General features: G+C 40.4%; 1 protein-coding gene across 1 annotated transcript in view; it reads left to right on the forward strand.

Annotated features, from left to right (window-relative positions):
* The first annotated feature begins 12,095 nt into the window (after window positions 1-12,095).
* Window positions 12,096-20,785, forward strand: part of myo10l3 (myosin X, like 3) — a 64,730-nt gene continuing 56,040 nt past the window's right edge. The window contains exon 1 of the mRNA XM_084361446.1: window positions 12,096-12,338. Within this exon, the coding sequence (XP_084217572.1) occupies window positions 12,318-12,338 (21 nt within the window). The 5' untranslated portion in view covers window positions 12,096-12,317. The remainder of the gene's footprint in view (window positions 12,339-20,785) is intronic.

The following is a 20,785-nucleotide window of genomic DNA, read 5'->3' on the forward strand; positions in this document are numbered from 1 at the left end:
TAGCTAAAAGTATAGACCAGAGTTAGCCTTAATGGCAAAAAAGCAGATGGACTAATTAGCTAAAAGTGTTGACCAGCATTAAATGGCACAACAACAACAACAACAACAACAACAAACAGGCTGGTGAAAAAGCTAAAGTAGTGAATAAAATATTGAAATACCTTAAAGTAATAGATAAATGCCTGAAACAGACAGCTAAAAATTACTGACAACTGGTTAAAATAGTTTGATTTGAGTGAAGCATAAACAGGTTAAATAGTTAGCTTAGAGTAGTGGATAAATGTCCAAACTGAACAAAATTTTGCCTGAACTGTATTTAAAAAAATACAGTTTAAAATTAATTCAGATGAACACATTTAGACATGACATGTGGTGTCAATGAAGGGATAGCCAGCTTTAGTTGATCTGACTGGTTTGTGGAGGCTCATTAGAGAAAAAGGTTGAGAACCACTGTCATACTTGGTCGACTCTATTGAAGACAATACTTTTCATTGAAAATCCAGTCCTTTGGTAAATGTGAGCAGTTATACAATTATTGAGAGAATTGATTTAAAAATAAATATTTTGCTGAAGATTATTTTCAGTCCACTTCGAAGTAGGCTAATGAAATGAGACTAAAACTTGGAAAATGTGTTTACAGTTTAACCACCAGATGCCACTGTGTGGCCTTAACTGTTCATCTTTAATAGAAAAAATAAAATGAATCTAAAATATCTCATCATATAAGTACCAGCACATTTCTGCAGATGATAAAGATAGAATAAAACCATATAACTGTTTTGGTTGAGACAAAAGAGAGTCGCCATATGATAAAATGCTGTCACAACATGCTGTCATCCTATGCATTATATAGGTTGAGAACAATTCCCATTGTGTTTGGCATGGCAAGATAACAAAGCAGCCAGTTCAGGAATGGTTTGCTTTATTGTAGCTGCAGTACTCAGCTTTGAGGCCGTCGTCTTTTCATGTTGTTTGAATGATGGTTGAAAATCAACCTTTGGTCACAAAACTCAAATATTTAATCAAAGGTTTGTGACTCTTTTTCAGATAAATGTGGACTTGAAATGTCAGGATTCTGCGACCGACACATCATTTTGTGGCGAGGCCATGCTGGTATGGTAATAATACATACTGTACATTTGCAGTCATTCTTCTAATAACAATTGAATGGGTGTGATAACGTCACGTCCTTAAATGGAGCACTAGATGGCGCTTCAATACCTTGATGAGAACCAGTGAGTTTATGGTCCTGTCTAAGGTGAGGCAATTTCATAGTCTTTAAAGGAAGACAAATCAAATAATGGGCCTACCAAATTTGAATCCTTATATAACGATAAACCTCTATTTTGATAAAATAAAATTGAATTATTCTGTATTGAAGTTGAACAAGTTCAATTTACCTCCAAATGCTCAGAATTCTTCAGATCCCGAAGTACAACAAATGTTTCAGACAAGCGTTGGTATCTCAAAGTCTGGACCAATTACAAGCTAATATTTTCACTCTTCACTGAAGTAGTCATGAAAGTCTGTTTTGTGTCTGTTTAATTGCATTTTTCCAGCGAAGAAAAAAGAAAAAAAAACCTCCAAGTATGTTGACACACTCAAAAAGTTGTTTCCAGAACTCATTTGCTGCCGGCCTGCACATCATTATGGTTGCAGAAAGCTCTTAAGTGGGAGTGAAGTGGCTCATGCTGTAGTGCGTAATGGGAACAACAGTTTATCTCTGTCTGTCATGTAAACAAAAGGCAGTTAATCCTGGTAATTCGGGCTAATAACGCCTGCATATGCCTGCTGGCCTGTCATTGTGTTCACATGGTTATGTACACACACTTTTCAGAATGCTTTTACTCTTTTTTCCAGTCTCAGCAGTAATGACTGTCTGTACAGTAATCCTGTTTCCTGCGCTGCCTCTTTATTCATCAATCTCCATTTTAAGAAGATTGAAACGGGGGTGCTCACAATTGCTAATGGCAACTGATCTCAACAGCAGATAGAAGAAATGCTCTGGCTCTGTGCCTCATTAGCCCACTGTCAGACGCAGTTAATTGTCTTGGGAATGAGAGGAGGAACGACATACATGGGCTTGTAATTTAGTTACAAGCGATAGTGCCTGAGGAGGGCTTGTCAGTATGCCATCTTTGAAGCCCCTGAGTTTGAGAGAAACTGATGTTCAAGCCGCAGAGAAAACCAGTGACTAATGCACTGAGGACAACACCACTTACCGAGAAACAAGAGTGGAAATCTAAAGGAAGTGACTGAGACTAATACAAACACCAGAGAGACTGCTTTACTCCCATTACTGCAGTCACAGACACTCAGATGGGATCAGGTTGCACTTACGTCATTACATCTGGGTTTAAAATCTCTTTATTTGACTTGCAAAATACCACAGTCAGCCATTTAATTAGCACATAAAGGTACAGAGCAGACCTGCCTACAGTAATTGGAGAGGCCTGCCCCTCACATCATGGGAGACACAGGAAAACCCTCACCCAGGGGTCGGGCGTCACCTCAATGAGGTCATCTCCACAGAGTCTGTAATTAGATTGAAGCGTCCACTCTGCTCTACCACCCCCGATATAAGCCCTTTTTGTTGTTTCTGATGGAAGCAGGTGCATTCAGCTCCCCTCTTCATCTCCACATACCCCCCCACCACCACCTGGAAATACAGTTCATATGGAGCAGCTGATGTTAAAGGGGCATTTCACACATTTACAGGGCTTAAAATTAAAGGTGCAATATGTAAGAATAGGCCAGCAGTTGAAGTCATACTCAAAACAAATATCTAGCATAGCATCACGAGTGACAGCTAACTACTGCTTACCATTGCTGCACCAGAGGAGTGTTGGTGTTAACAGCGCTAGCACAGGAGCTTTGGATTGGATTTAGCTGGCTAGCATGCTAACCTCCATAGATACCTCTGCAACACAATAGACGTCATAATAACGTAATGAGAAATAGTACTTGGTCTATGAAAAATGCAGCCTATTCTATTTAGAAAAAACAACCATAGGTCAACCATGAAAGCAGCCTTTTGCAACTCATATTTATGTTTATTGTTAGATGGTGCCCTCTAGTGCCCCGTAGTAGCTATTACAGCAGCAAAGGAGTAAGTCAGGTGAAGTAGTAGTAGTCCACAAAGGGAGGATGTGGTGGACAGTCAACTGTGAGTTATTTTAACTTACTAACATAGTTAAGTTAGGTACACATGTTTCTTAATTACATGAGTATAGTACTTTTAGTGCCTCAACCTAACAAAGTAGTTTTGCTGCCTTCACAACCAAACTGTGAGTGTTGGACAAAGGTCTGGTACGCCTGTCACTAATACGCTGCAATGGTCATGTTGATTTGGGAACGATGATAGTTTTCGTTTTGGGAGTCACTGGCAATCGACCTATTCAGTCATTTAGGTATGAGGATAAGTTGGAAAATGTTGTATTGCTTTTATACCAAATTGTGCACATACACACTCACATATTGGTGGTGGCAGAGATGTAATACAGAGTTCTCACCTGGCCATAGTGGAGACTGCATGGGGTTAAGTGTCTTGGTCAGTAGCACTTCTAAATGTGGACAAAAGGAGTTGGTAATCCAAACACAAATCTGGTGATTAATGAACAACCTGTCCTGCTGCCCCAATTTTTATCACAAGAATGCCCCCAATAAAGACACAAAAAAAGGCAGTTATTTGGTCACATATAAAATGGCTGGCATTAGTAAGTGGTAACAATTTCAGCATCTTTTTGCATTGTACATTGCCTAAACTTGAGTAAATGATCTCACTAAACAAAGAGATTTGTTTACCTGCTCAACAACAATAACTCTCTGTGCCAATTCTGCACTTATAAGGTAAAGCTCAGTGATCAGTGATGTAACAGATAAGGAGAAATCTAAGTGCTGAGCTGTCTGTGAGTCACACAGTTGAATCATACAATGAGAATTCCCCACAGGTCTCCGTATCAGTCCTGAGTTCAGGACACTGAGAGGAATTTACCCTCTCTGTTTTCCCAGGCTCTGAATGTCCACTGAGTCACTGCTGGGCTCACTGATGCTGACACCGTGGACTCTGAGAGAAAAGCTGTTTTGAGAAACTAAACAATAAACAATAACCTCCAGCGGCATGTTTGCATTTTATAACTCAGCAGTTCAGCGCATCCTTGGCGTTCCTTTCCAGGTCTCTTAAAAGCAATGAAGCCACGGATAGGAATGCATATATAAGGAGTAGGAGGCTATCGTACTGTGGGAGCATTGAAACATGAAGCTTTATAAACAAACAGGAAGTTGACAGTGCGGGGGAGCATGGGAAGTGTGTGAGCTGGCCCTCATTCCTCAGCCTCAAGGAAGGTACGGTATGTGTTTGGGGTACAAGTCTGTCTGAGGAGGAATGTTTGTGGTGAGATGTTGTTCAATCTGGGATAATTCCACTGAACCCATGTGGTCTATCATAGCTGATGGAGAGGCTTATTTGAAAAATTAATCAGGGTGATGAACGCCTTTCATTCAGTTCTGTCCCCTCCTTTTTTTAGTAACATGTTGACCACATGTTTCTCAAGTTTAATTGTATTTATTTTTAGCTGCAGTGTGACAATCTCGATCAATCGGTCTACTACTTTGTCTCCGACTGACAAATCTTGACAGCTATCGGATGGATTGTCACAAATTCTATACAGACATTCATGGTCCCCAGAGGATTCATCACAATTTTCTTTTATGCTAAGGCCAGTTGACATTTGTGGTTCGGAGTAAAATGTCTCAACAATTACTGGATGAATTGCCATGAAACGTAGTACAGATATTTATGTGACTTTTCATGTAACACCATCATCATGTCAAAATGTTGTCAGATATTTCAGTTAATGGCCAAATACCAGCAAAACTAGTACCGTTCACATCAGTCTTAGCTGTAGCTTGTACTTTGGGTTTAGTGGTGATTTGCAAGTGTTAAGGTCAACATGGTAAATATTATATCTGCTTAACACCAATATGTTAGCATCGTCAGTGTAAGCATGTTAGCATACTAATGTTATCATTTAGTTCAAAGGACTGCTGTTCAGAGCCTCACCAGACCCGCTAATGTGGCAGCAGACTCCTGGTTTAGATATTAAATGTATTTACCTTTTTAATTGTATGTTGCCTCTTTCCTCCATATACTAAAGGGCTCTAACACTGTCTGTGTTAATTCTTTATGCAATGGAAAATTATGGAGGAAAAATGGTTTCACAATTTAAGGGCTTTATATATATATATATATATATATATATATACAGTATATATATATATATATATATATATATATATATATATATATATATATATATATATATCCTCCATAATCTAAAAGTATTTAATGGCTTTTTATTAGCCAATTGTGGGACTGCCTTTTCTGTATATCTCTTTGTTGTTGTTGTTTTTCCTCAATGTCGTTGCAGACGAAGGTCATCCCTCAATAATATCTTGAGTATAAATAAAGGTTTAATGAATTAATGGAGAAAAACACAGACAAAAACACCTACAATTGAATCCAGTGAATCGTTGCCACTTACAGAATATTTTTGTCCCGTCATCGTCATAAAAACACAGATTGTTGACAGAGGTGTGAGTGATGCTCTCTATTGGAGACCTGCTGGCTCGGTGGTGTTCCAGGATCGGCCACATGATTTAATAAATGTGGCACCAGGATTTGTCATCGACCATATTTACACATTAATGTGATGCTGCCAGTGAGAGTGATCCAATAAAGATTGAATCACCTTTGTTTAATGTTATTGTTAGATGATCCATTTTTATCTCAATGTTCACTGCTCTTGCCATCCATCTTATCTAAACTACATTTGTTTTAATCAATTTTACGCCCTCTCCCTCCCTCCTCCTTTGTTTGCTTTGTTCCCTGGGTGTGTCCAATAATCTGCTGTCCTGAAGGATGAATGAACACTGACCACATCATTTTCATTAGTGAAATTCAACAGAAGGAATCATTACGTCATTGCTCTCATTTGTATGAACGGATCAACACTTATTATTTACTTTACGTTATTTATACTTTTACCGATTATCACTCTGTTTCTTTATATTATAATTCTACTTGTCTAAATTAACATCTGCATGACATCTTTTGCAAGTGTGTCCCTCTTCTGCTGCTCTATCTGTATGTTTGTCTAAGTGTCTAATAGTTCACGTTGTCTGATGTGCAGTTTATAAAGCCAAATTGGTGATTTTGCGCTGTATGAATAAAATTTGCTTGACTTGGCTTTATTTTCCTGGTATCAGGTATGTGTTGATATGGGTGTTTTTTTTATATTCATAGTCCAGTTATTGATATAATGGCATTTCCAATATTGCAAAAAATTTTGCCGTCATCAGGTTTTGAAATGGACTGTGTTAGAGTCACATATTTCAAATGTCTTTAGTTAACCAAACATAATGACTCACCATCATTTGCGGGTCTGGCAACACAGTCATGTAATATTTATAGCTAAATAACTGGAAACTATGTCTTGATTTTCAGGACTTGAATTCAAGGCCTGAAAGATGCAATACTCAATACTCAATCCATTGGATTACAAAATCTAATCTGAATACTTTTGGACTTTAAAATCACTGAACATTGAAAATATTGCACATTAAACTCAAGAAAAAGGGCACAGAGGGGAAAAGAGGAGATCCACAAGTATTTTTTCTCTCTTTAAACATCTCAATGCAAATGAAATCCTTATTGCATATTCAAGTCAAATCAAATTACCTTTACCAAAAACAGCACCGGCATAAACATCAGGTACTGTATGTGTTTTCTACAACATGTGGGATGCTGTTTCTTTAGTGCAGGTTTTTGTTGCTGCTGCTTTATAATCAAAGGACAACATGGAGAACTTTACTCTTGTTACTGTTAAAGCAAGAGGATCACTTATTCAAAATGTTCATTTTCCATTTTCAAAGCAATAATACAGGGAATAAAACTCCATTATCCATAAATTATCATTGAAAGACTAAACAGTCATGGACCAGGATGTCAAAGGTAATGTACTTAACTTGGAGCACTTTTTGCAGTATTTTGAAGACATAATCCAAAATGTAATCAAGTAATCCTTGAAAATGGAACTATAATCTAATTAAACAATGTTTTTTTCAGATCCAGCTTACATGTAATCCATTACTATCCAACTCTAGTTGAATTTGAAAGTGTTTCCACTGACTTGAAGCATAAATCATAATAAAAAACAGATGGTACCATCATGATACAACTGAGTGTAGATCAATGTATGTGCTTGTTGTTCAGCTGGCAGTCGTGGCTCCAGCAGTCATGCATGGATTGGTGCTTTTTACATAATCAAACCAGCTCCAGTTAAGTGATTATCATGGTCTGGTTGTGGCTGTGTAGAGACTAATCAAACAGTCACTCTCAGTCAGTGGGACCTCCATCACATGTTTTTCAAGCCAGACTTACCCATTGTTTGACACGAGGCTGCAAAAGGGTCCTTCACCCGACCTGAATGACTTTGCCTGAGGTCTTGTTTGCCAGTGGTCTCCATTAACCCTCCGAATACACAATTCTTCACATGTCGTGCTCTATTTTCACGCTTAATCAGACATCTATATAATAGAGCCAGAATATTGATCTGAAACGGTCACATTACCCTTGGTACCTTGGCTCCTTGAGTCCATATAAAAACAAACTTCCATACATATATCACTGGCTCTGGCTCTGTCTGTTGGTGCCACTGTATATGGCTATATAGAGACCATTTCTGGAGCCACAGAGCTTTCCACAAATGTACCGCATGCTGTAAGAGCAGGAAGTGGGGGCATAGATTGCACAGTGGATCTGTATGTGAACTGCCTCGAGGCTTTTCACTTTACAGCTTGTTAAATGTAACACTGGAGAAGTTTTTAGAAACATTTTGTTTTCATTATATATGTTTTAAAGGTCCCATATTATGGTCAGGTGCAGGATTTTTATTATGGGTGTCAGCTAGTTAAATGCAACACTGGAGAGTCTTTAAGAAACATTTTGTTTTCATTATATTTCTTTTAAAGGTCCCACATCATGTTCAGGGTCATTCTTTTATTTTGGGTGTCAGTGAGAGAATGTTTTCATGCCTTAATGTACAAAAAACACACAGCACAGCACAGCTCTCACAGGCCTGAGCAGGCAGTCTTGACAGCTCGTTTGAAGACACAGTTTCTGACCACGAGTTGTGTGTATTTCCTCATGGATTGAGCGTTTTGATACTTTTAGAGTGTTTTTGTACACCTAGAGATCCATTATAATCAAAAATCTTACTCTGTACAATATGGGACCTTGAATACTTCCCCTTTATCCTCAATCCATCTTCCTGCCTCTTGATATTTTCATTCAAGAACTTCGAGTGGCCTTGTGCACTCTTGTAAGCTGCAGGACTGGTAACCGTCCTCCATTATGAAACACATCTGCTCGTGGTTTTCAATTTCAGTCTGACCAGAAACTTTTTGCATGGGCCTTGGAGACATGACACTCAGCTTATCATTGTGTCAGTCTCGAGTCAGCCTGGCATCTCCATCAGTGCTTACCTGGGTGTGGAGGGTCACCAATCTGTTTTTTCAAGTGCAACTGAAAACTTTTGATGCAAAACTAAGCTGTGACATGTGCACTCGTGATCCAATTACCTCCCTGACACTGACAGCTATGTGTTTAAAGGCTTGAGGTGACATTCAATAATGTCTCAAGATGCAAGAGGAGAATAACAGTATTTGTTACAATCATGGTTGGATTTCGGCTCACAGACCCTATCTTAAAGTATTTTGGTCCCAATTTCTGTAATATGATAATATGATGATAGTTAATGATTCATTTGACTATACAATTTAAAAAAAAACACTAAACGCCAGGTTTTTAAGTATTTTTGGCTAATTTCCTGCTGCGATCATCCACCGATGTTTTATGAATCCTCTTCAAAACAAGAATACCCCTGACAAGCATTGCTCACACTTTACCTGAACGATTGTTCCCCTCAAAGGACCAAACCAGCATATGTTGACTGACTGAGACCATTGCAGGAGTGAAGAACAGCAGGTCTTACAGTGAACCCCATCCCTTCCCCCCCTCGGGCCCTCTGGGGATCTTGATGACCAAATGGATGTTTTGTTCCTGCTCTCTTTGTCCTCTCAGGTAGAGTGAAAAATAGCTTTGCTCTACATTTTCTTCCTGCCTGCTAACTCGCCACAGTGTCACATTGAGGGGTTGAATTAGTGACTCACGTAAAGAGCTTTCACTATTGTTTGGTTTTGGCAAATGTGTAATGGGTAATGCTTAATCGGTGCAATGCTGAATATCCTCAGCAGGGCACGGCTGGCATTCTTCTCTGATTTTACGATTAGGGTCAAATCACCTGAGACATGAAGTGGACTGTTCCAGCACAAAGCTTAATCTGTCACCAGTTTCGGTCGGGTCAGCACCTCACAAATACCGAAACTTCTTTCCATATCCATCGTTCTATTAGTCTGTTATTAGTCTCCTGTCTGCTTCTGTGTCTGAAGTGTGTCTTACCCCCCAACATTTAGCAGATATGAGAGAGGACAACATCTCTCTGACGGTAAACATGTCAAATTTTACAAATACAGTAAACATTAACCAATATAGGTACCTGCTTTGATGCCTGTGGAGACAGGCGCCAGACTTCCTTAAAGAAATGCTCAATTTTGTGAGTTATGAGAAACTGCAAATTTTGTGAAACACTGTCCACAAAAAACTCTTAACTGTTTGGGCCTTCTTATCAATTTGGCAAATGTTATACATGAAAATATTATTTTCTTTGAGCAAAAAACATCATATCCGTTTGTTCTAGTTTATTTGCATGAAGCAGGGAGATGAGATCCGATTACAGGTGGTCACTTGAGACACATGTTGATGCCAGGTGTGAATTGACAGGCTTTGAAGCTGTCCGCATGTGATGTGACGGATTTTAATACCAAGTCTGAACTTCCCCCATATATCGGTTTTACTATAAAGGTCAGGAAAGCGCTGATTTTAAAAAAGGAACACTTATCCAGAAAAACAAGGGAAACCTGCAGTGAGTTAGTTGCTATCTGCATTGCAGTGACATAACAAACATAATGATTAATCTGTGTAGCATTGCGGAGAAAAAGAGCAGCTGGAGGTCAGTCGGTGGAGAACCAGGTGAGTCTGTCCGTGTCAGAACTGCCACAGCCAAAAAGTCCCTGAGTTGTAAACAAGCTTTGAGATTGGCAACAGCATTGTTCAAGTATTAGTCACAGAACGTCTTTACAGGAACAAACAATGATCATGTTGTTCTTATTAAAGCTGCTCCTAACCTTCTAATCAGGAATTACTGACTCACTTCATTAAACTTTTCAACTCTCATATGGACAAAAAACAATGATACATTATACATTTTTATTTGCGCTCACACATCGTAGAAATTAGATTAAAATGTGCATTCCTTTAGACATATTTGGACTGTATTAATAAAAAAAATCATCCCTTAATGCCAGTAAAGTTACTTTACATTACTGTTGCATGAAAAAAGCACTCTAGTGTTAACATACTAACTATTTTGATACATCCACAAAACTGCATCACATTAACCTTGACACCACCCAAACCAAAGTTCTTGAGAAGCCCGATAAAATCCAGAAATAAAAGAAGATAAACTGGCTTCAAAGTAAAAAGAAAAAAACCCACAACACTTTATGGCCTTTCTGTTTTTAAATAATGCAAGATGGGTGCACAACATGTAAAAAAAAAAAAGTCACCAGGAGCCGGATTTGAGAGCTTTGAACAACATTAAATGAAATTCAGAGTAAAACATTCGTCCATGTCACTACAGTATATTAGCTGCCGCACAGACAACACTGATTACATAACAGACAACACAATTTGCCAGGACTGCAGCGTATAGATTAACTTGTGTGTGTCTTTCCACTGTTATCCACAGGTCAAGACTGGATGATCTTACTGGCATAAGGTCGCAGATTAAACAGCCAGGGTTTTTCCTCTCATCTCGTTTATAGGAATTGATTGCATAAAGCTTAAAAGACAACCAGCATGACTAAATCTGGTGACTGTTGTGTCTGCACTTTCTCTACTCTTTACTTTCACATGGAGTACAGGCAATTATTATCTAAGAAGCGAGAGAAAATAACTACTAAAGAAAGTTTCAATACTCATAGAATTACAATTTTATTGATACTAAATGAACATGCTGTGTTAGCAAGGATATGGGAGTGAATGATCTCGGCTACTGGTATTGATCAGGACAGTATAGCCCTGCTAATAAAACTGAGTTTTTTGCTGATACTTTTTTTTTTATATATCTTAAATTCAGGAAAGGTGTCCTTCCCCAAAATCCTTTTAAGAAAATAAGTAACTCAAATGTATTTTATCATTTCTTAATTAAATTAGCTTCAGGCTACAAGAACCCAAGTAAAACACAGTCTAAGATGATTTCTTGTTTTGTTCGAGTCAATTTATTTGATCAATTTGCTCCTACGCTCCCTTCGAGCACTTGGCAAATTAATTTACTCCAGCGCTGGATTCATTTCAGAGCCAGTTTCTCATCTATTGAAGCACAAAACCTGGTCATTTCAGACTTTAGCACAAAATGCATGCATTACATAGCATTTACCACTTCCCTTCACATAAAAAAAAAAAGTCAGACTGCACATATCCTGAGACCCACATCACTTTGTAAACAGTCTCCCCTCCTCTGATCTGCCTCTTCCTCTTCCTTCTCACTTTATTTCTCCCAAAGGAGGAAGTCAAAATTATTCTTACGTCCGTCTGGCACACACACACAAACACACACACACACACACACACATATATAGATAGATATAGATATATATACATGGGAGTGAATTCAGTGTGCTAAAGCATTTTACTTGGTATCTGTCATTTGGCAGCAACTGCTCCCTTTGTATATGTATTCCTGTGTTAGTATCTCTTCTCTGGGAGGTGCACATCCTTTAAAAGCATTAAGCCTTTGTAGCAGTGGACACAAAGAGGGCGTATGCTGAGGGAGGTCTGGGCCTGCAGGCTCCGCCTCCCTGCATAATGTGCCGGGTCCATTGAAATGACTAGACAGCAGAAACACAGGCGGCACACAGCCTGCACCGGGACACTGAGCAAACTCCTCTGAAGTGAAAGAAAACAGGACTGCAAAAATGACTCGTCTCTGAGTCTGAAAGAAGAGGGTTTTTTTGTTACTTTATCTGAAGGAAGCGGATGGAAATCATTTGGGAGTACAGCAGCTTCCTCTCCTCCTCAGCTGTGGTACCCTGAACTCAGACTACAAAGGGACGTGAGGTCGGCCGCTGCTTAAAAAATGGATACTTTCTTTTTAGAGGTGAGTTGAAGCACTTTATCCGCACAGGAAACACGTTTCTGCACTTTAAATGTACTTTCAGCGCGACTCCTTAAATTATTCTGGGACCGCGGGACGGTTCTTTGTTTTGTTTCTGAGGCTGGCTGCTGTCAAGTCTCTTCAAACGTGAGCCCCTTTTACACTGTTAGCGTACTTAAAACCAACGAGCCACACTTTTTCTCATTTATTCAGCGATATCTGTGATGCTTTCTCAGTTATATATCCCCAGACTGGATATATGGTGGTGGTGGTGGTGGTGGTGTGCCTGCACTGGGCTGGTCTCTACAGGATGCAGCTGTAATGGGAACTGTAACGAGACTCAGATACAATTAAAAAAACACTATTACTGTGCACAAAAAGACTCCAAGCCCTCATGTGGCAGCTTCTCTCCCCCTCAAACTCATTATTTTGTCCTCTTTTGTAGTTTTAAAGCAGATTTCCCAGCAACTGTGTGCCCATGTAGGTTGGATGTGTCATCTGCAAACCAGCCCAGACAGAAACACACACTCACAAACTCTATGCAGGGACTTTGGACTATAGGTCTGATTTGTCATCCTCCTCTGACTCAGAGGGCACACACGCTCTCAGACAGACAGACAGACAGACAGACAGTGTGTGTGAGTGATGAGAGTCTCTTCCTCTCTCACCTCCTCTATCAACAGCATCATCTGGACTGGACCCTCACTGATGTGTTTCCTGGATTATGCTGCTTGTACAGACGCTGCCTCACACTCTTACACTCTCCTGTCAAAGGACTGAGACCCAGCTTTACACTGATATATATATATATATATATATGCAAAGATAGTATCGGACTAATTGAGGTCATTTTTCCTGATTCCTGTCCGACCAAAGTTATGTAAAAGTTGCACTTTTTTAAAAATGTATGTGATAATTTGACGTTTTTGATGATTCAGTACTAAATTAGAGGAGATTATTACACCCAGACTTTCATTAACCTGTTATTATTATGTTGTCTTTTTAATTTGTGGTCTAATGTTGTTTGTTTCCACATTTTAAAGGTAGTGAAAGTACTGAATTCGTCATAATTCGGCAAGAAAGTGGTTGATGTTGCGATATTTAAAGTCTGTAACGTGATACACTGTATATTTCTTGGTATTTTCAAATCACTACAGCCATATGGTGATTAGAATGGCTATTGGCACTTTCACAAATTTGTAACACAATGAGATTTTTGATAAATAATCAGCAGTAACGTGGATATAATGACTAAGTGGGTAAAGACAAGCATTAGAACAGGCTGGTAAATTCAGACAATTACATCTTTTTACTGTAACGCAGCCTTTAAAACCAGGAAAAGACAATTCTTACGTCATATCAAGATATAATAATATCCAAAACAAAGATGATATTTGCACATCATGATAATAATATAACATTTATATAGATTGGACAATATCTCTCTAAAAAATACCATCTTTTGGTGATTTAAATCTACAAAGGTGGAACCACGTCGTACCTGAACTATAGTTTTGTGAACAGATTGAGGTGAACTGGATTTTGGTCATAATCTGATTTCATTGGAGTGATATGTTGTCCAGTGGAAGGTTATTATTTGAGCTCAGCTCAGCAGAGATCATTGTTTTAATTTGGTGTGTGTCCTTCGTCTTGTGCCAACTGTGTGAGATTTCCCCAAAGATTCATTTGAGGTCATCCCGGATTCTTGTTTCTCTCTAATGTGCTTATTATGAAGCAGATTGCTTTTCATCCTGCAGTATAACAGAAAGGGTTTATCTGTGTCTTGACTGACAGAATTTACTTGGGAAGAACAACGTTTCTATGTCCAATAATACACTCAAATCTCTGAAATGACTTAACCACAAGCAAGTTTTCGTATTGGCCAACTGTCAGGCTCTAATTCTGACCATACTGTAGTAATGATGTCACCAAACAGACAAATTAACAGGCAATTTCGGTCCATGTGTGTTCAGTTTTCACTGTACAAGTCTGATAATGGGACAAGTTGACACTCTGGTGCTCTGAATCGAACTGTATGTCTTTGTTTTGTGCAACAATAACGGAGGCGTGTGTCCCTCGAAGCGTTGATCGTGTTTAGACAACATCAGATATTGAAGAACGAGCTCACACTGACACTAAATCTGAGGCAAATTCTACCTCTGCGGCGACTTTAACTGCTGTGGCTGTTTCACATCACTTTTGAAAAACGTCCTTAATATAAGTGAATGAACTGTCCTGGTTTTTTAAGTGACTGCCGGGTCATGGAAAGAGGCCAGCATCCTGAACTCTTCAGTGCCACCGGGGTGGATTTAATTAAGCAGGAATTCTGGAAGTGAAGTAAGGCGAGGATTAAAACTCGACTCAGTGAAAGCAAAGTGCAGCGGGATGAATTCATGACTGTGCATCCAGCAAATCAATCAGTCTGATTTTGTGACAGCTAACATGATGTGGACGTCAACACATGAATTTCAATACAACTGCTTTAATCTGCTTCTTGTTCTGAGAAGATTATTTCACCGACCAGCTTTATTGATTTATCACTTCGGTTCTGGTCTACAGACAGCTTTCCCTTGCACGTCACTTCTTGGTGATATATGGTGACAGGGGTTAGAGTAAGAGGAGTGGCAGGTACACGGGTGAGTGCTTAGAGGAAAGCCCATCCTGACCATCAGCGTGGCCTTTCCTCTCAGGAGCTAACACAACATCATAAAACCCTCAGCGACGCTGCCTCGACTCCACACCCAATCCGTCCTCTCGATGGATATGACCCAATAAACACATACGAATTCATGAAGCGTGCCAGTGATCTCGTCTGTGCGCTCTAACGTCTGCCAGGCTGCTGGGTTTGCTATATTTTCCCCACATATAGGCTCGTTTGGCTTTTTGTACGTGTATTTAAAGAAAGATTTATCTTTCTTATTTCCTCACCGATGAAAACATGGTCCGATCACACACACGATCGCACCTTCACGCACACAAAAAGAACAGTAGACATTTTCTGTCTTTGTGAAACATCCTGTTGACGAAGTTGAATCCATTTCCAAACTTGGTAATCAGTTCCTTTATAGCAGCAGCTGCTTCACACTGTAAAGCCACACGAGGACCTCTCCACACCCGTTAACTCCTTCCTTGCATTACACACCAAATTCCTCTCTAAAAACTGACAGAGGGAATCCCAGACTCCCGGCCCTGACCCCTGAAATTCCCGGTCATGGCCGCCTGTCATCCTCGCATTGTAGAGCTGTGGTGACGAGGCTTTGGGTTTCACACCATCACCTCCGCCCCCCCTCCACACACACACACACACACACACACACACACACACACACACCGTCCTGAAACATCCCTCACAGCTCGATGCGCTGTTTATGTCTAGGGGCTTTGAAGCCGGAGCCGTGGATCGGCATGCTCGGTAAGCATTCTGTGTCGAAATGGGTAACGTGAGAAAGGCTGGACTATTTTTCTACTCGGGGTCTTTTAGTTGCAGTTGTCACTTCCTCCAGCTGCCACTTAAGAGAGCTGAGAATCTGACGGAGTAAGGAAGGAAGTCCGGAAGTAAAGTTAGGATGTAAGGGAGGAAGGAAGGAAAGGTTCAGAAATGGCTAATGGATCCTGCATTCCTATGAGTTTCTTCTGTCTTAACTTGTAATTAAGCTTGAGGTGCTTATTGTGCGCACCATCACATTCAATTAGGGGACTTTCCAACAATGCTGTCAAAAGCCTTGAAGCTGTGGTGAATTAACAGTGCTGATTTTTTATGAACACAGAGGGAGGTATTATTAAGGCAGTGGTTAATGTGTGCGTCAGCAGAAGTCCTGCAGCTTTGGTACAGTCTGGAGGTGGTTTAATCTGTCACAAGAGCGCTGGGACTAATTACCAACAGGCATCGTCTGACCACACACCAAATAACACCGATAATCCGTCCTCATAATGACACACACGCCGTTGTTAGAGCCACCGCTTTTCAATTTTTAACATAATAAACACTTTTTTTATACACTTTTAAGCTGCGTTGAAATCAGAATCAGCTGTTTGTAATAATAATACCCTGATTAAGCCTTTTTCGCCTCGCTAGCTTGTGTTTGCATTTCTTGTGTCTCTATCAGTAACCTGACCCCGGTCTATCAGCGTCACATGGGGGGCTTAATGCTGTGATAACCTCCTGCTGACACCACACTGTTGACTTTAGCTTAACCTGCTACATCACCGGGCTTTTCACACAAAGCTGACTGTGGTGATAAAAGGAAAAGAACATCTTCACGCTGATGCCAAATAATGAAGCGCAGGAGCTCGTCTTCCTGTCTGTTAGCCCATGATGACAAGTATTCAAAGGACTGAGAAGTTGCTTCACCTCCACCAAAAAAAGAGGAAAGGGCCTGATGAAGACAGCGAGACATGGAGCTCATCTATCGCGTTTACGTTGTCTAAGCACATAAAAACTAGCGAAGGAGTTACGTTTTCAATTGATCATTGGACAAAATTACAGTAATAGCATGTAATAGCATTAAAGCATAATACTAGTATAGGTAAAAAAGATCTTGTACCCCTCAGCGACCATAAAAAAGAAGGTATTCAGAACAGCCTGGCTTTAAGAGTTAGATGAGAAGATTAATACCATTCTCAGATTTGTCTGGTAACTACACAGTTATAACAATGTAGTACATAGCATTGCTGTTAGCTTAGCTTAGCATAAAGACTGGAAACAGGGAGGAACAGCTAGCCTGTCTCTGTATGAAGCAAACATGTTTTCATTTGTTTAATCCACACAAAAACCTGTAAAAATGAAAACGTTGTGGGCTGAAGTATTTCTTGGCTGAGCCCGGAAACTTCCTGCATCTTGTTGTTTTTACACTTTGGTTTCTGTACAGACTACATAAACAAGATAAAGTGGGATAATAAGTGAGCTTTAAAGGTGCCAATAGGAAGATTTTGTTACCTTTGGATAGAGCGATGCTCGCGGTTTCCCCTTGTTTCCAATGTTTGTGCTAAGCTAAGCTAAACTGCTGCTTGTGGTAGCTTCATATTTATTGTAATGAGATGTCAGTGGTGTCGATCTTTTTGTTTAAATCTTGGCCAGAAAACAAATTAGTTAATTTCCCCAAAATGTCAAACTAGCCCTTTAATAGTTGACGCTGACAACCAGTTACGCTCCCTCCAGTCTCTCACAGTGTTCAAGAGAAGAAAGTCGTATGATATCATACGTTCACAAGACACAACTCGTCAAGACAGACTTACGTTCAGTCTACTCTCCAACACCCATCCTTCCTGCCCTCCCTGTGTGTATCATGTCTCTCTGTTTGTATCCGTATCAGGGCACCCTGGGTGTGTCATCCTTTAAAATATAACTCACCTCAGGGTGGGTGAATCACAGATTTCTTCGTCATCTCGACAAGGTTGTGGAGAAAGAGAACACCCTCAGTCATTGTCTGCTAGATCTGTGAATTTAAAGTGAAATGAAGGAATCGTTGTAGAGTCATGCAGGTTCATGTCTGGATGGTTTTGAAGTTCACCTTGTGATCAGCAACAGAGACAGAAATGTGTAAGTGGCATTTGTTCAAGGGAGTTAAGAAAAACAACTACTTGAGAGAAGGGAGCTAATTTTTATCACCCAAACTCACAGTCACATTGGCTCAGATGGCTTTACAATCTGTGAACAACATCCTCTGACCTTTGACCCGTCGATTTGAGTAGGATAAGGAAAAACTCCCCAGAAAAAAACCCTGCGGAAAGATTGAGACCACTCTCCTGTCTGTATGCTAAATATGAAGCTAGAGCCAGGAAGCAGTTAGCTTAGCTAAACTTAGCTTAGCGCAAAGACTGAAAACAAGGGGAAACAGCTAGCCTGCCTCTGTCCACAGGTAACAAAACAGTCCTAAAGCTCTCTAATTAACATGTTACACATCTTGTTTGTTTAATGGGTACGAAAACCTGAAGTGTAAAAACATCCTTTTGCTGTTTTAATGGTGGTTACATGCTGGACTACTTGTTGCTAACCTAAGCTAACCAGCTGCTAGCCTCACATTTAGTGTACAAACACGAGCTCACTTCCTCGTGTCTTAACAGGATTGTTTTAGTAATATCCATTAGTACATCTCCAGCAGGAGAATCTGGACTTTAAACCAGATCAATCCTGCTGCTCCACAAACACAATTATTTTTTTTTCTACCAGATTTACGCTGAGAATATTGATCCGCCTCCTCTTATTAAGCAGCTGTTGATCGCTGCCTACCCTTCACACGGTAAATGTCCGTTGGCCTTCACCTTGGCTGCCCCACCTGACCGACACTGTGAGCTGGTAATGAGAGTAGCTTAAATCCTCTCAGTTCGGAGGTCTCGTCTGGCAGCTTAATAACAGCCAACCTGTGATTACTGCTCCCAGGCCAGATGTTGACTTTCCTTTTTTTAGCCCCCTATGATTACTGCGCACAGAGGCGGCCTATTACGGGATGGAGCATGTGTGTCTCTACACATATTTGCCTGTATGTTAAATTTTCCTTAAACACGCTGGAAAAAACCACAACGGCGTAAAAAATAGGTGCAAAATATGTCATGTTCTTGACTCCATCATGATGAGGTTAATGTTAAAGTTGTAATTTCAGCACTAATTGCATGACGAACACCCCGCCGGGCCTAAATACACATCCCACACTGCATGACTGCTGAGGTCTGAAGAGTCTAACTGGCACCTTGGTGCTTAACAGAAGCAAACAACTCAGCACGACACAATCCACAGTCATGACCTGTCAGCGTTCCCATCCATTCCCAGTTTGTTTTATTAGACGTGAGTGTGTGTGTGTGTGGTTTGGCCTGCGGGTGTTTGTAGGATCATACACACTTTGATACCGAGACTCTGATGAGGAGGAATGTTTTCAAGACTCCACATATGTTTATCTCGCCCCCTTGAAGCCAACCTTCCTTCACATCCTCATCCTCAGACAGAGTATAAAAACACTCGTTCAGCAAGAGAGAAGCAGCAGCAGCAGTTTTTCTTTGTCTTCTTGACGTTTTTCAGCCATTCCTGCAGCACTGTGAGAACTTTCAAGTGCTGCACAACCTCTTACATACTGTTCAGTATATCTCCAATGTGTCCAGTTGCCTGGAGCACAGTTACATCATCCTGACCACCAGTGCTCCCTCCCTCTCTACCATTATAAATTATGAGCTTTAAATGTGATGCATGTGCTTTGCGCAGTTGATGATGCAGCTTCTGGGAGGCGTAGGAGGAGACTGTTGTGAGAGTATTGGAAGCAGTGGCATTATTTTCATCGTTAATCATTTTCCTAATCGATTCATCTGCCGACTTGTTTTGTTGGAGTAATGGGTTAATCATTTGGTCAATAAAATGTCAAAAAATTGAACTTTTCTTAAGTCCAACATAGATTTGCCCTTCAATTTGCTTGTTTTGTCCAACCAGCAGTCCAAAAATGAAACATTTTCATTTTAATATCATACAAAACAAGAAAAAAAGCATGCTAAGTGCGGTAGATATCTCTGCAACACAATACAAAGACCTCTATGACATGACGAAAGGGTCAATATGAGCCATAACATGACAATGTGAGGCATGAGCGAAGGTCAAAGGCAAAGTAACAGGTCACCCAGTGATGACTCCACTCAACCTTAACAACCACGACTCCACTGGCTGTGGTGCCCCAGGTGCCTCACATGGTCAAACACACACATCCTCAGTCTCTGACAGTCCCGACTGAGCAGCATTCCTGAAATATCTCAGAGATTCCTGCTGTGTGACCCCGTACCAGACCACAGACGAGCACAGAGAGGGCCAGATATGTGGCTGACAGACAGGAGGAGGAATGTGCCAGGTGGCTCTGGAGATACTCAAAGTCATGAAGCTGAGCTGATGATCCAATCAAACACACAGTAATCACATCATTTGCTTCCTCCTCCTCGTCCCATTTTGTTGTTGGAAAAAGTATCAAACCCTGAGCACAGGATCACACTGATGCTTTGATCACTGTAGACGAGTAGTGGAAGGAAAATATGTTCACACAGGATAAGGATGTAAAACAGGAGCGTGTGCCAGGAGTCTGTGGCGGAGAGTCAAGTGTTCCTCGTCTTTCTGTTGTTCTCCTGAAGACATAATTTGTTATGCAAATCTTCTTCAATACACTCATTAGCAACATGGCTGATTGGCTACACGAGATGGTGATGGGGGGAGGTGCCACCGACAAAGGACACGGACAGACACACAAACACATACAGTACAAACCTGCACAGTTGGTGAATGTTGTGACTCAGTTGCTCCATTTATCATGTTAATGAAACAGCTTTAAAAGACGGTGATGACAGCAGATTAACGCTGCTTTGCATGTGTTTGATTGCCATTAACCCAGTGACACAGTTGCATTCATAACTTCATCATTTTCAGACCTTCTGCTTTAACAAAAACACTCTTTGAGTATTGACGGTTGCCTGTCTCAGCCTGCCTC

The sequence above is a fragment of the Pagrus pagrus genome (assembly GCF_965226575.1).
Source record: "Pagrus pagrus genome assembly, chromosome: 9".
Lineage (NCBI taxonomy): Eukaryota > Metazoa > Chordata > Actinopteri > Spariformes > Sparidae > Pagrus > Pagrus pagrus.